This window comes from Moschus berezovskii, chromosome 7, assembly GCF_049115385.1.
Source record: "Moschus berezovskii isolate FMDL1 chromosome 7, NW_MosBer_1.0, whole genome shotgun sequence".
Classification (NCBI taxonomy): domain Eukaryota; kingdom Metazoa; phylum Chordata; class Mammalia; order Artiodactyla; family Moschidae; genus Moschus; species Moschus berezovskii.
In genome coordinates this window covers 70,171,345-70,187,733 of record NC_142466.1, presented here as the reverse complement: position 1 = coordinate 70,187,733, position 16,389 = coordinate 70,171,345, and the positions used below count along the sequence as shown (strand labels likewise).

The following is a 16,389-nucleotide window of genomic DNA, read 5'->3' as shown; positions in this document are numbered from 1 at the left end:
CTATATACTAATTATTATTCTATTTAGGAAACTAAGGTAAATAACTCACTCAAGATCGCACAGTTGGGATATGCCTAAATCGGAATTAAAACCCAAACCAACCTGGCTCTTGAACCTATACTTTTCAATTGTACACCATCCTGTCTCTTCATTTATCCAAGCTAAATATGATTTCTTGCATAATGAGGTGATACCATTCACTGAATCAGACGTTAACTTCACTGCCACTGACCCTCTCAGACAATAAACGACTGAAAATTAAAATGCCCCGCAGGCATAATTCTAACAAGATGAAACCATAAGTACAACATAACACAGGCCCTTTGAAAGAAACCTTTGCTGGTCATGTACATACCTCAGGATCATCTGTGTAATCAAACATTCTGAAGATGACCCTTGGCATCGGGTACACCGAGTCTTCAGTGTGAGGAGGTGGTGTGAACGGAGGAAGGTTGTGCTGCAGTGCTTCACACAGGATGCTGTCAAAGGCAAGATAAGGTCTTAGGATGTGCCGCTCCTGCCAGCGATCCTTTTTCAATTTCTGAATCTGGGCCCAGAGGCAATCTAAATACTAAAGACAGATTAATTTTTAACAATTAATAGATATTTGAAGGCTAGGTGAAATAACATTTTGACTAGACAAAACCAAAAATCTACTACCTTCTAAAATATAGGATACAAAAACAAGTTAACTTATTAAATGTAATACAAAGGAATAGTGCTATGTTTCTGTACATGTTTTAATTACTTTACAAAGTCTGTCTGGGGCTGTTACATCTTATTATCAACTCTATGATATCTGGAACCCCACAGAATAGGGAACATTCCAAGGACATTCTAATATTTATTAAAAATACACTGTATGTCTAGGGCTATGAGGAGCTGAACCCCTGATATGAAGTGTGAAAACATAGCTATGGTATACAAATGGGATTATTGAGTATGTCAGAGATTAAGAATCTACTCTGACCGTGCTTGTATCTATCATAAGAGACTGAAGTCAATTTACCTCTTCTTGCGGATGTGGTTTCTCTGCGGTCCATACTTGTAACATGGGAACGTGAGTCTTTTGGCGTCTTCTAAAGGTTAGAATGAAAATCTACATTTAGGTTTTTAAAAACATGAAAAGATGTTCAGTTGCTTTCATAATTAAGAAAATGCAAATTACAGAGTGAAACATTTTAACCTGTCAAATTGTCAAATATCAGAATCATTGATAATGTATTATATTGCCAAAATGCAGGCAAATACCAGTTTTGAAAGCACTGCAGGCAGAAGGCTAATTGATAAATAATCAATCAATTTAGAAGAGATCCGGAAGAGTATAATCTCTTTGGAAGGCAATCTGACTAAACAATCTATCAAAAATTAAAACTGTTAAGACACTTCAGCCTAGTAATGCCATTTCCAAAAATTCACATAACCCACAAACACGTTTGCACATGTACACAAAGACATACGCACAAAGATATTCACTGAAATACAATTTAAAATAGCCAAAGACTTGCAATAAGCTCAATGTCTATCAACAGGAACCGAATTAAAGAAATTATGGTACATTAAATGAATCGAATACCATACAGCTGTTAAAAGAATGAGGTAGAGCTAAATATTTTACAGAACAAATCCAAACTGTATTAAGGGGGAAAAAGGAAGAGTGCATAGAAGAACAATCTGTATACTGGACCATCACTTGTATAAAAGAAGGGAAGGATATATTCAAATGTTAGAATATTCACACTCTTATTTTCATTCTTCTTTTGCAAACATGTATATATTATCAAATATAAAACTACAACTTTTGAAAAATATAAAACATTTAAAAAATATTGAAAGGTAGCTTAGTGTAATGAGAAAGCAAATTTTTATCTTTGGACTTCTTCAGCTTTATTTGTAACTATGTAGATATTAACAATATCCAAAGAGATACCTATTAATAGAAAACCAAACTTCCTGTGCAAAACTTTAAGGGGACACAAAACCATTACCATGCTGCTGTGCCCTTACTTAAGATAGCTTTCAGTGTTGGCAAAGATTCGGTCCATCTCTGCATCTTTCTTTTCATACAATTCCTTTCCAACCCAGGGCAAAGACGACAGAAATGCATACACGTACCAATCCCGCCGCACCTAAAGAATTTTTTAAAAGGTACCTTTAAGATAGGTGCTAGTGAATTTTCATTCACGTCATATTTATTCCTGAATGAAATCCTATGGACACTATTTAATAGGGCTTAACGAAGACATCTGGCTCATTCAGAGCATTTTCAGATATATTAATCTTATCAGGCAGAATCATTTAACTAATATACATATGTCATGAGGATCAACCATTATGCCAGTTGGCTTAACTTTCAGATATTAAGAATTTATAATGTAATATTTATTAATCTGGTGTTGTTTTTTTTTTTGCTAAAGGGCTATTAGTGAAAAATTCCTCATACCACATGAATGAGATTCAGCACAAGGAATTTTCTTACCTGAGGCACATCTTCTTCCTGAGTTACACTTACAAAATTTTCAAACATAGCAACCATTGATGGGGCAGCAATGACATGACAATTCACAAGATCAGATAGAAAACGGACCTATTGGGGAAAGCAATTTCTATTAAATCTAAATGTCCTTTAAAATAGTTATAAAATAAGCATTTTGCCCAAGGACCAAATCTAGACCACTACCTGTTTTTTAGAAACCTGTAAATTAAGAATGGTGTTTTAGATATGTAAAGGCTTGGAAAAAACCAAAATAATATTTTGATTCATACAAATTATATGAAATTAAATTTCAGTGTCCACAAATCAATTATTACACAGCCACGCTCATTTGTTTACATGTAGTCTTTGGAACAGCAGAGCTGCGCAGTTGTTAAAGAGACTATATAAAGGACAGGAATCCACATGGACAGCTTTACATTTATACTAGCCTAGGAAGTCAAAGTGAAAGTCGCTCAGTCGTGTTCGACTCTTTGCAACCCCATGGACAAACACAGTCCATGGAATTCTCTAGGCCAGAATACTGAAGTGGGTAGCCTTTCCCTTTTCCAGGTGATCTTCCCAACCCAGGGATCGAACCCAGGTCTCCCGCATTGCAGGCGGATTCTTTACCAGCTAAGCTCCAAGGGAATTCCACTAGACTAGTAACCTAAACTGTAATATTCTAGCTACTACAACCAATAATCTTTTTTGTTTGGTTGTGAAAAATTGTCATTGGACCACAGAAATGGAAACAAACAGAAACTTACTGAGTGTCCTTTGTGTGCCACTGCTAAGCTCTATTAAAGCCTTTGTCAAATGGGAGCTCGCAGACTAGTGGGATGAGCACAACCTTGACCCCAAAGGGTGACTCCTATACTAGAAGGTAAAGTGCTCTAGAAACAGGGGTAAAGGGAGTAGGGGAAAACGTCATAAAGTAGGTAACAATCAAACTAGGTCACGAAGAATCAGTAAAGTATCCTCAACTGGAGAGGCTTCTAAACAGAGAGGTTCAAAAACAAGGTGTGTTCAGGGACCCACAAGTAATTCTGGTAGAGTTAGAAATATATGGAAGGCAAAGAGAAACAGACAGGGGCAAGCATGACGGGTCAAGCTTAATGAAGTCTGAACTTAATCTTACAGCCTAATCAGTGTCCAACTCTTTTGACTGTATACTCAGTAGAAAAGAATTTGATCACTTACCTTCAACATGCACATGTAATACAGAGGCCCACTGTCTACACATATTAATGAGGCTGTCAGTCTGTATGTTACATATTAATAAGGCTTAATTCCATTTCCATTTAGGAACTATACTAGAGGCCCTGGAGACAGAGGAGAAGGGACGGACTGGAGAGAAATTTATGAGCTAGAACTGACAGGGTTTGGGGGCTGCTTAGAGTATGACGGGGCAAAGGGAAGACAAAAATCAATGCTCAGGTTTTGGGGCAGCTATCCAGTAAATACCAGCCACTTGTGTGGGTTGGGGTGAGGGCTGAGAAAAGGAGGTATGAATAATGTATTAATTTAGGGACAAACTTTCAGGCAAGATACCTTAGGGCTATCTAGGAAGTATCTGGAACATAGGTCTGGAACTCAGGAGAAACGTTGAAGCAGGAGTTAAAACTATAGTCGGGGGGGGAGGGTCATCAAAATAAAGGTAGTTTACAAAGCTATGAGAGAGAATGGGAATGTTTTAAGAGATAATGTTTGAAAAAAAGTGAAGTGAGGACAGAATTCTGAGAAACACAGAAATTTAAAAGGGGCAGAGGAAGCTGACCCAGAAAAAGGAGCCTGAGAAATACAACACAGGTGGCAGCATGATGTCCTGAAAAAAGTGGTGCAGCAGAAACCAAGAGCTAAGAAGTGTAAAGCATCATTTATTATAAGGAGGTCAACCTGGATTTAGAGTTAAAAGAAGCTGTGTCACTGGATTTGAAATGAGCTCTGTATCTTTAAGAAGAATGGTTTCAAAAGGGCAGCTGTTATGGTGAGTGGAGAACTGTATTCCAAGGGAAAAGATAAGTTATTCGGTTGTAGCTCACCTCTCTCCTCCATTCCGACACTAAGATCACAACATACCAAAAACCTCCCAAGTCAAAAACTTACCAAATATACAGCTTCATTATAATTGTTTGATTTCAATGATTCTTTCAGCTGGCGAATCATGGCTTCTACAAATTCTCCACCAAAGTTGTAATTCCTGGCATTCAGTAGTCCAACTAATGTTGTATAAATGGTCAACTTCTCAGGTAACAGACGTGCGCTGATTTCAGAAGCCAGTACGACAAGAAGATCCAAACACAACAACGTTAAGTTGCTGACTTTTATACTATATAATTTTTTAATCATTTTATTAACTTTAGAACAGCATTACATTTAACTATTATTTTTAAACCTTCGAAAAAGGCATAAATATTGAGAAGAGTTGTAGACAGAGCTACCTCAATTTTTTCACTTTGATTCTATCAGTTAATCCTAGAGTTAAGAAAATAAAACACTCTGTGAAGTCATCAAACTAAAATAGATAAAACTCTAGACTAGCTTTTCTTCCAATATGCTTAGTGGAATCGAATGGCAGATTTACAGAAAATGGTTTCTGTGGTAAAATACCTGAGAATTGTTGAATGAAACAAGTTTTTTAAATACAGAATCATTAAGGGGGAGACAGAGCAATCAACATTTCTAAACTCAGCTGATCAAATGTCATGGGATCAGAATTCCACTTTGAGAAACATTAGTTTCTTAGACGGAAAAGGCAATGGCACCCGACTCAGTACTCTTGCCTGGAAAATCCCATGGACGGAGGAGACTGGTAGGTTGCAGTCCATGGGGCTGCTAAGAGTCGGACATGACTGAGTGACTTCACTTTCACTTTTCACTTTCATGCACTGGAGAAGGAAATGGCAACCCACTCCAGTGTTCTTGCGTGGAGAATCCCAGGGACGGGGGAGCCTGGTAGGCTGCAGTCCATGGGGTCGCACAGAGTCGGACACGACTGAAGTGACTTAGCAGCAGCAGCTCCTTAGAAAAAGTTCAGAACTAATGCCAGTTCCTATCAGTTAAATTGTTGAATTTTTAACACAGTACTCTAATATAAAGATTTCTTTATATCTTAATTTGCTTACTCAAGTGTTAATTTTCATTAAAATTATTTGAAAAGTAGAGGATCACAGTAATAAATTTTTGAAAAAAAAAAAAGCAAATGTTGATCCCTAATTTAGGCAGCCTTTAGCAATTAAATTAAAAAGAAAAGCAAATAGGAACTCACAATCATTCAGATTCTCTTAACATTTTTTGCATTTTCCCAAGGTTCCTAGCAGTGTTTGGGACAATTCAGGCTTCAAAAAAATACCTGCATTAATAGTAACCGTTCTCCTCAATCGATCCCCACCTCAAAGTCATGGCTTCCAGAGTTTAAACGTGAATCTACTCCATTCCAATAAATGCTTTCAGAACAGAAAGAATCCATGGATAACTAAAGCCAAGTTATTTTTCTTAGTAGTTTCCTAGTGTGAGGACATGTTTTCCTGAATATTAATTGGATTCTTTCAAAAAACTGTATCTGAATTTATTTATACTTTATGAGAAGTTAAAATTGACCTATAGTTTCAATCTGTGTGTACATTTGTAAATTTAAAAACTGAGTTGTAGGCAATTTAAGACAAAAACATTGTTTTAAAATAACTGAAATAACAATGAAGTCACTTTCATAATGAAGACTCTTTTATCCAGAAATCATAGCTACTTCTCTGCAAAGCACACAGTTTAATCACTGTCTACTTGAGTGATAAAGTCTGGACTGCTAATTCCACTGTTGGGAGAGACTGTTTCATGATCTCACATGAGACTTTTCCACACTAATGTCCTCACAAATTAAGTGCTGATACTCATTCTAGCTAACCTAACTCAGAGAAAGATTATGTCTATTATGTCATAGCTCCAAAAGCATCTTCAGCCATCTAGAAGGGCTATTACTTGAGTGACTGCCTAGTTCTCAAATTTGTTTGATATTACTGATTAAAAATATAAACTCTATTATATACGTTTAATTGTACTTCCTTAAAACAAGATTGCTAAACGTGAAGTTGTCTGCTTTCTCACTTAAAAGCAGTCAACTCATATGGAAACAAGAAACAAACAAAAAAGCTCAATTTTCATGCTATTTATCTCTAAGAGTTCACCAAAGGGCCAAAGGTCATTTCATCTGACAAATTCCCCATGGAATGAAAGCAGATGACATATGGAACATAAACACATCTTCTGAACATTCCCAAGCATTTAAGAGTAGATAATACATTATCACCTGGATTCATAAATCTTTTGTATACATACACTGTACAAAGAAGCCTTAAGATCTTGCTCTTGTAGTTAGGAAGATCAGCTTCCAAAACACCAGCCAAGCCTTCTAGGTTGCTCTCCAAAGAGCAGGCACTCTGTAGAGGATAGGATAGCATACTAAATATCTGTCAGGAACTCAGCAATTAGTGCATTAAAATTTTCCAGGTGATGATAAAAAAGTTACACATAAGACACTCTGACAGTTTAGTATAAATAAATTCAGGTTGTTATTACTCTTTAGAAAACCCTGTAAAGAAAACAAATGAAATTTAAAAAGCAGCTTAACAAGTATTAGAAGTGGGAGGACATCCCAGGCTCTGTCTACTGATACTTTTCTAACTAATTCACTCATTATAAGACTGGGCAAACTACCTCAAGTATCCAGAACTTACCTGGTCTTCATTTCCAAATTGAGCAGACTGCGTCCTAAGGTCTCCTCTAAGACTTAAATTCTATGAAAATTACTAAAAACATTTAACTCTCAACTATCTACATTCCAAAGCTTTTAATATGCATCTACTTTGGGATGCAGATGCATGGCCACACAAACTTTGACCATAAGTTAGACCATCAAGTTGTCAGATGCAGAAATGAATCAAGCACAGTCAATTAACACTCTAAGCCCATCACAATCTGTACCTATTTTGATCATACCTTTTCTCCTACTTTGCATATTAAAGATTCCAAGTGATCTTCAGTTTCATTTGCATCAGAGGTCTTTCTCCTTTTGTGAGGTTGTCCCCCTGTTTCAAGAATGTAAAAAAGTGAACATTACAGGATGAATCTGTTACCAAAAATTTTAACTTTTTAATGCTATAATCTACCTGAAGCCCTACTGTTTACACACAGCAGAAGTGCTTAGTAACTCAGACAAGGCTAGATACAACCAATAAACAAGGCTAGACACAACCAACAGTCTCCATACCCCGGGGCATCATAACTCCAAGAGGCATTATTTAAGTTTTGTGAGAATAGTGTCCCCATAGAACTATGTAATGCAGCAGCCCTGTCCATTTCTTGGATAGGTAGCAAAGGTGCCTGTATCATGCCAGCCACCAGCAGTGAGAAAACTCCCTATTACACTCCTGTATGGCCGTTCCCAATCTTTAAGGGCTTAACTTGAGTTGTTAAATCATCTTCAGTCGCTCGTTCCTAAAACCTGTCGGCATCAGGAGTACTCATTATTCTAATAATGAAATTATGTAAACTGATGAAACATGGGTATAAAAACCAAGTTGAACATTTTGGAAAGACCTGATGAGGGGGTAAGCTTTTGTTTAAAAAGAAAAGAAGAGGAAACTTCAAATGATGGGAAAGGAAGCATAAAATATTAGGACTAATTTTACAAAAGTTTCTGAGCTCTTAAGTCTTCAATTAATAGTTTTGGTTCTAAAGACCATAGAGGCACTAGGGTCTACTTTATCCCAAACAATGAGAATTACAATCAGCAGACATACTCAAAGAAATGTCCTGAGCACGATATCAAGTAATTGGTGGGGAAGAACGTACATGACTGTCATCCTTAAGTACTGGACGATCTATCGTTTAGTCTTGGTGTTAGTGATCTCTTACCATTTTGTCTAAGACCTCAATATTCCTACTTCACATCCTTTTGTAGAACATAAGGCTGAAAAAATTTCAAATACTAGTGTTAAATATGAAAGATGATGCTGTTGCTACAGTGCTGGCCACTCTCCCAATATAATTCAATTTTTGACTTCCACCAATTAAATTATTAGGACAGCAAGCAAACAAGCAAGCAATAATCTGTAACTCTACTGGGGATCAATATTAAAAATGAAAATCTGCAGATATAGGGTCACCCAGGACCAAGTTATATTTTTAATCTCCAGATCTGTACAGCCAGAGGAACTGAACCATTTTTAGAGTTCACAACTACTTACTTGCCACTGGAACATCTGACGGTGAAAAAAAACCCAATGATTTCCATAAAACACAGCACCTGGCTATTATAACATAGGGTGTTAATAGCTTTTCCAAAGTCTGACATGATCTTCAGGTACTTACCACCTGAACACAAGCTGAATAAAAGAAGCAAAAGGCAAAGGAGAAAAGGAAAGATATATCTGTCTGAATGCAGTGTTCTAAAGAATAGCAAGGAGAGAGAAGAAAGCCTTCCAAAGTGACCAATGCAAAGAAACAAAGGAAAACAATAGAATGGTAAAGACTAGAGATCTCTTCAAGAAAATGAGAGATACCAAGGGAACATTTCATGCAAAGATGGGCACAATAAAGGACAGAAACGGTATGGACGTAACAGAAGCAGAAGATGTTAAGAAGAGGTGGCAAGAATACACAGAAGAACTATACAAAAAAGATCTTAATGGCCCACATAACCACCATGGTGTGATCACTCAACTAGAGCCAGACATCCTGGAATGCAGTCAAGTGGGCCTTAGGAAGCATCACTACAAACAAAGCTAGTGGAGGTGATGGAATTCCAGCTGAGCTATTTCAAATCCTAAAAGATGATGCTGTGAAAGTGCTGCACTCAATATGCCAGCAAATTTGGAAAACTCAGCAGTGGCCACAGGACTGGAAAAGGTCAGTTTTCATTCCAATCCCAAAGAATGCTCAAACTACTGCACAATTGCACTCATCTCACACGCTAGTAAAGTCATGCTCAAAATTCTCCAAGCTAGGCTTCAACAGTACATGAACTAAGAATTTCCAGAAGTTCAAGCTAGATTTAGAAAAGGCAGAGGATCCAGAGATCAAATTGCCAACACTCGTTGGATCATAGAAAAAGCAAGGGAATTCTAGTAAAACATCTATTTCTGCTTTATTGACTTTCTATGGATCACAACAAACTGCGAAAAATTCTTAAAGAGATGGGAATATCAGACCACCTTACCTGCCTCCTGAAAAATCTGTATGCAGGTCAAGAATCAACAGTTAGAACTGGACTGGAACAACAGACTGGTTCCAAATCGTCACCCTGCTTACTTAACTTATATGCAGAGTACATCATGCAAAATGTCAGGCTGAAAGAAGCACTAGTAGGAATCAGTATTGCCAGGATTAATAATTTCAGATACACAGATGACACCACCCTTATGGCAGAAAGCAAAGAAGAACTGAAGAGCCTCTGGAAAGTGAAAGAGGAGAGTGAAAAAGCTGGCTTAAAATTCAACATTCAAAAAACTAAGATCATGGCATCCGGTCCCATCATTTCATGGCAAATAGATGGGGAAACAATGGAAACAGTGAAAGACTTTATTTTCTTGGGCTCCAAAATCACTGCAGATGGTTGACTGCAGCCATGAAATCAAAAGACACTTGCTCCTTGGAAGAAAAGATATGACAAACCTAGACAGCATATTAAAAAGCAGAGACATTACTTTGCCGAAAAAGGTCCATCTAGTCAAAGCTATGGTTTTTCCAGTAGTCATGTCAGGATGTGAGAGGTGGACTATAAAGCTGAGCGCTGAAGAATTGATGCTTTTGAACTGTGGTGCTGGAGAAGACTCTTGAGAGTCCCTTGGACAGCAAGGAAATCCAACCAGTCCATCCTAAAGGAGATCAGTCCTGAATATTCGTTGGAAGATTGATGTTGAAGCTGAAACTCCAATACTCTGGCCACCTGATGTGAAGAACTGACTCGTTGGAAAAGAAAAGGGAACGACAGAGGATGAGATGGTTGGATGGCATCACTGACTCAATGGATATGAGTTTGAGCGGGTTCCGGGAGTTGGTGACGGACAGGGAAGCCTTGCGTGCTGCATTCCATGGGGTCGCAAAGAGTCAGACAGGACTGAGCAACTGAACTGAACTGATTACCATCTAGATAGAATCAGTGTTATAAAAGGCCACAGGGCAAAACACTGTTTGCTTTGACTCCCCAACCCTCAGTGATCATTAGGATCTAGTTTAAGTAATCACTGAATATAGTTTAGAAGGGATAATGCCCCAAAACAATAACAACAAGCATGCAACGTAACTGCTGCAACATATTCCTGAAGATACCTGTCCGTGTAAAGACGTGGACATGTGCAGTATCACGGTATCGGTGACCCTGAGTCTCTAGTATACATCAAGCTGAAGGTATAGAATCTGCATAAAGGTTCCACCACCCAAAGAGCCAAACCTGACACAAAAGGACTTCTATTTTCAGAATTCATTCACTGAAAAAAACTGCATATTTGAAGGAACATTTACATAAGCTATCAGCCAGGACATTAAAACAGCCGTATCCAAGAGCAATGGTTCTCAACTAGACTGGATTTTGTCCCCCAGGAGCCACTTGGCAATCTCTAGAGACATTTTTAGCTGTCACACGGGGGGAATGCTACTGGCCTCCAGTGGGCAGAGGCCAGGGATTCTACTAAACATAACACAGTGCAGAGAACAACTCCCACCAACAAAGAATAATCCAGCGCAAAATGGCAGCAGTGCTGATGTTGAGTAACTCTGTCCTAGGAAGCAGAATATACTAAATGTTCTTCAGAATCAGATTCCAGTAAGGTTAGGAGAATGCAGATGTTAAAAACGACTGAATCAGAGCAGTTTTTTTTTTTTTTCTTTTAAACCTTAACCATTGTTCATTTCTTTCTGGCCCATCTACTTTGTTAACTCACATCCCACCTCCACACCATCTCTAAATTAACCATCCAGCTGGCCTGTTTTCAAATCAGTTTAGAATCATACCCCAGACTTTAAAGCAGCCTCCTAGGCACTCTTGTAAGACTGAACAGAAGAAAATACTGCTGTGGGGAGAGAAGGCAGGATTTTTTAAGAAAAACTAGAAAATACAAGTATTCAGTCCTATCTCTGAACTGCAACCCTTCTTTCCTCTCTTCTTCCAACTTTTAGTATGTTTGGAGAATAAGAGGCAGAAAGTATTAAGAAGTAGAAGATGCCCAACTCTCAACTGATACTGGAGAGACTATAAGGGGGAGGGGGACTTAACAGACATCATGTGAACTCACACACAGTAATAGGATATTGAACTCAAGAGAACGTGGGCAGGATCACAGGGAAGGAGAATAAAAACTATTTTCACCTATTCTCAAGAAAATACACCTAAGGTAGTTCACAAAACAAGAACAGATTTTATATTAACAAGTACCTAAGTAGAAGTTTTACAATGGAAATTAAAGTTACACATTAGCACTTCATTCTGACACCCTTGGTTAGTACAGAAGAGAGAAGGAAGTCTCTATTAAAACCCATCAGAAAAAATTAATAACCCAAATAATTTTTCCCCCGTAAAGTGATCCTAATTCTATATGGATACATTATACTACATATTTTACATTCTTATTTAGAATTTATATGCATTACAAAAAATTTTAGACCCACAAAGTGGAAACAAAAACCAACTAATGTGAAAGAGAAAGTAAAAAAAACCAATAAGAGAAAAAGGAAAAGTACCTTGATCCTGCAAATTTAAAGCAGAAGTATAACAATCACTTCTGAAATAAACTATACTCTTCCTCAGAGTAACAAATCCCTGCACTTCTATTTATTTTTTCTATAGTTAAGTATCAGTTTAAAAAAAGAGTCACATTCTAAAAGGTAAGACTCTAAATACTAAGTAGCTTAAAAGGGACTAACATGGGTTTTTTGGCCAAGGTTATGGACAATCTAAATACTTTCTTACCAGAATAAAACAATACATTGAACAGCTACTGTATGCGTATCCAAAATAATTGAAAAGCTTCAGATATTCTTAAAAAAGAGTCTAAGAAATGAGTGAGTTTTAGCACTGGACCAGTATCCACACACATTTATTTCCATTTTCATTGTCTACAAATCCATCTCCAGGTGAACTTCATTGGAAAAGCCTTGGATCCTGGACTCTGAAGTCCCAACAGACACAGTGTTAAGTTGTACCTGTGAGCTGATCCTCCCTTACCTCTCTGACCTCGTCTCCTACAACTCTCCCCCTTTCTCACTCTACTACAGCAACACTGGCCTTCTTGCTGTTTGAAGATGAGAGGACTATTCTAGCTTTAAGGTCTTGGCATTCAAGGTTGCCTTTACTCAGACTACTGCTTTCCCCCACTTTTTAATTAATCAAATGTAAACACCCTCACCTCCTGCAGGTTTTTGATCAGATACCATTCTCAGTGAGGCCTTCACTGACAAACCAATACAAAACAGCAACTCCTCCCCACAAGAGCCCTACCCTCTTTAACTGGTTTTATTTTTCTCCATAGTACTTAACACTTTATGATACACTATATTTACTTGATTGTTCTCTGCCTGTAAAAGGGAGACAGCACCTTTTATCGTTCACTGCTGTACTGCCAGGAGTTAGAACTGTGCCTGGCACTGTTAAATATTTGCTGAATAAATTATTGTGTCTAGTCAAGCACATGGAGAGTCATGGCAGTCAGGGACTGGTAAGAGCTGACAATAATCCAGAAATGCTTAGATGCATCTATTTAACACAACAATAATTTGACCTATTTTAAAATAGCCTTCTATAATACTTAAGTTTTCAAAATTTCTGATTTTAAAAAAATTTGCTAAGTCGCTTCAGTTGTGTCCGACTCTGTGCGACCCCATAGATGGCAGCCCACTAGGCTCACCCATCCCTGGGATTCTCCAGGCAAGAACACTGGAGTGGGTTGCCATTTCCTTCTCCAAATTTTAAAAAAAATTTAGCAGGCATTTAACCAAAAGAAAGTTATCTAAAATATTTGACTCAGATCACCATTTAGAATAAACTCTAGATGATCATTACCCAAATTGTGGCAATTTACAAAAGCTCCAGACTTGGTGTAGTATCTAAGAGGGGTTATAAACTTGCCTTTCAACTACTAAATTATTTCTAGTAAATGCTGCTTAATTAACTCCTTATTTCATTTTGTCTTTCTTTGAGTCCTGCAGCAAGACCCAAATGGACAGTGATTTAGCTGCCAGAAGTTAACTCCTAAGTGTTATACCAGCATCCCAATAACCAAAGCAAAAGTTGTTTTTCTACAAATTTACACCCAATTCTCCAGGATGCCCCTTGGAAAGATTTTCTCTCCCTTTAGTGATGCCCTAGAAAAGAGAAGATGAAAGAGTAGAGAAAGCATGAGAAGAACAAAGAGAAGGGAAAGAACTTTAAAAGACCCAAGTTCTCAAACCCCAAGTGATGACTTCTAGGAGATTAAGTTCTTAACTTATCAGATACAAAGCACACGAAAACTATTTTCTGTGCCCTGTATGTACATTATGCTGTGTTTAATAAAAATCAAAGATACAGGTTAGTAATACCTGTGTAATGTAACTCTTGACTTGCTTTCACTGGTATCTGAGCACTGTTAATGCTGTCTCCATGTTAATTACACTAAAACTGTAGACCTCAGGTGTGAGGTGAGAAGGCTGGGGTAGAATATCCTCCCAAGTCAAGCTCTAGGAGAAATCTGATACTTTACTATTAAAACTAAGTGGGGGACATCCCTGGTGGTCCAGTGATTAAGACTGCGTGCTTCCACTGCAGGGGGCACAGGTTCAATCCCTAACCTAAGATCCTTACACCACCGCCAAAAAAAAAAAAGAACGAAAGAAACAAAACCCAAACCAACAAACCAAACAAAAAACCTTAAATTAGTGGGATTCTGCTCCTACCCCTAAGTTGCCCCAACATTCAAGGAGAGAAAAACGTCAGTGGAGAAAATTAATTCAGTTTTTTTTGTTCTGTACTTTTTCTTAGAGCCACCATCTGCCAATGTTTATCAGCTCTTAAGCATTATCAGGTGATAAAATACACATCTTCACCAGCAATTAGTTACATGTGTTACCTCTCACAAAACCAAAAGGTCTGTATCATTATTTCTAAGTTGCAGACTAAAGTTTAAAGAGTTTTAAGGTTTAATATAACCCAGGCAAGATCACAACAAGGTAAACAGCAGGGTCTAGCTTTGAAAAGCCCTCTGATACCAAAGTCTGGCCTCTTAACCACCAAACTACACTCTTCTCAAAAAACAATACCCTAAATTATTAATAACCATAACTGTTAGGTTTTCTGTTTGTTGGATGTGTGTTCTTGACTGATTTTTGCAAGATAAACACCTTTTCTACTTTTAACTAGCAAAATTATTCTTGGTTTTTATTACGATGGCAACTCCATGATCCCCATGAGCACAACCATCCAAATGGTTGATCGAAATCTCTAGGAGCTCTCCAGTTAGTCTTCCGACACTCTTTATTACACGAGAGAAATATGCTTACGGTCAGCTCAAAATCTAACACAACAATCTACGTACATCTCTTTCTTAAGAGACCTCTTGGGTGTGGATAAGACACCGATTTCTTTCCCTGTCGCTTGGAAGAAGGCAAGACGACGGATGACGGGTACAGGAGAAGGCTCTGATTGGGATTCGGCAGATCTCTCATCTTTTGAGAGTCCTTTTTAAGTGCAATTTGAGGGTCAAAACGAGACACTGGGTCGAGTGGGTCCCTAAGAAGCGGAGGCACAGACACAGGTGTAATTCCCTGCTCGGCAATGTTAGAGCCAAATTTTGAACAGTTCCTAGGGACCGGGGTCCACCAGGCCTCCCCGTGGCCAACGACTAAGGAAGTGGGACCGGGGGAAGCATGGGCTTTCCCAAAGTTGCCCGGCCGCACTCCCGCCGTGCCACCCCCTCCTCTCCGCGGCTCCCCGAGCGATCCCGGAGGAAAGGCTTCCCGTCCCTTCTCTCGAGACCCGAAGACCAAGGAAGCCAAACCTCGGCCCACCTGAGCGCGGCCTCGGCGGCCGGGCTCAGGGCACTCACCGTCGTTCTCGTCGCTGTGCCGCCGCCGCGACATGCCGCACGCGGGTGCTCCGCGGAGCTGAGACACCGGTCACGAAGCGCGGCAGGAAGCGTCAGGCCGCCGGGAGGGCAGCGGCGAGGCGCGCGGAGCGGCCGTCGCGCAGGCGCTCTCGGTCGCGGCGGCTCCCGGAAGCACCAGGCAGGATGGCTGGATGGCTCCGCGAGCTCGGATCCAGGAGAGCCGGCTTCTGGTTGCTCACCAGGCCGGTGGCTTCTGCCCCGCACGCAGCGACCCTCTCGGGTTTCCTCCGCCTCTTGGCTGCTACCTTCGCCCGCCTTCGCCGAAAGCCCTTCCGGGGCCACGCGGAGAGCACCGCCTCTTCCGCCAGGCCGAGCCCCGCAGGCCGCGAGCCACGCCCGGAGGCGGGTCGTCTAGGAGGGACTCGCTAGTACCCGCCTCCACTTCAGCGCCGTTCTCGGGGCCTCCCGAGGGTTTTCCCGGCTGCCCTTTCGCCAACTGCCGAACTTCCGGAGCGAGGTGCGGAACGGCCTTCCTTCCCAAACACAGGCGGGGGCTGGGAGTGCGAGGGCTGCGAGCGGTGGCAATTGCTAGGCGGAGACCGCTCGGTGAAGAGAGAGCTGAGAAAGGATCAGGACGGGCGGGTACGTGCTCATCTTTCTCCCACTTCCCGGCCTTTGCCGGCTGGGGAAAGCTGGGCGGAGAGATTAGGCCAATCCCGGTGTGCGGGGTGAGGCCGGGGTGCGAGGCGGCTCCAGCGACCCGGGGACAGAAGGACCCTCCGAAGCGTGAGCCAGCTACTCCAGGGTTACTCTCTGGCCGTCATCAGATTTCTCACTCCTCTG

General features: G+C 39.9%; 2 protein-coding genes across 4 annotated transcripts in view; one reads left to right on the top strand and one right to left on the bottom strand.

The window, feature by feature from the left end:
* Positions 1-15,895, bottom strand: part of NCBP1 (nuclear cap binding protein subunit 1) — a 39,506-nt gene extending 23,611 nt beyond the window's left edge. Inside the window, exons 1-8 of one of the 2 annotated variants that reach the window (XM_055427099.2) lie at positions 15,547-15,895; positions 7,469-7,557; positions 6,809-6,909; positions 4,583-4,739; positions 2,480-2,587; positions 2,008-2,129; positions 1,010-1,079; positions 356-571 (exon numbers count right to left, since the gene is read on the bottom strand). In XM_055427099.2, the coding sequence (XP_055283074.1) occupies positions 356-571; positions 1,010-1,079; positions 2,008-2,129; positions 2,480-2,587; positions 4,583-4,739; positions 6,809-6,909; positions 7,469-7,557; positions 15,547-15,580 (897 nt within the window). In that variant the 5' untranslated portion in view covers positions 15,581-15,895. Of the gene's footprint in view, positions 1-355; positions 572-1,009; positions 1,080-2,007; positions 2,130-2,479; positions 2,588-4,582; positions 4,740-6,808; positions 6,910-7,468; positions 7,558-15,546 lie in introns of those variants that run through there. The other variant, XM_088837997.1, reaches the window with a different exon arrangement.
* A 36-nt stretch (positions 15,896-15,931) lies between these two features.
* TSTD2 (thiosulfate sulfurtransferase like domain containing 2) overlaps positions 15,932-16,389 on the top strand; it is a 31,233-nt gene continuing 30,775 nt past the window's right edge. Inside the window, exon 1 of one of the 2 annotated variants that reach the window (XM_088837998.1) lies at positions 15,932-16,063. The gene's annotated coding sequence lies outside the window, so the exon portion shown is untranslated. Of the gene's footprint in view, positions 16,189-16,389 lie in introns of both variants that reach the window. The other variant, XM_055427102.2, reaches the window with a different exon arrangement.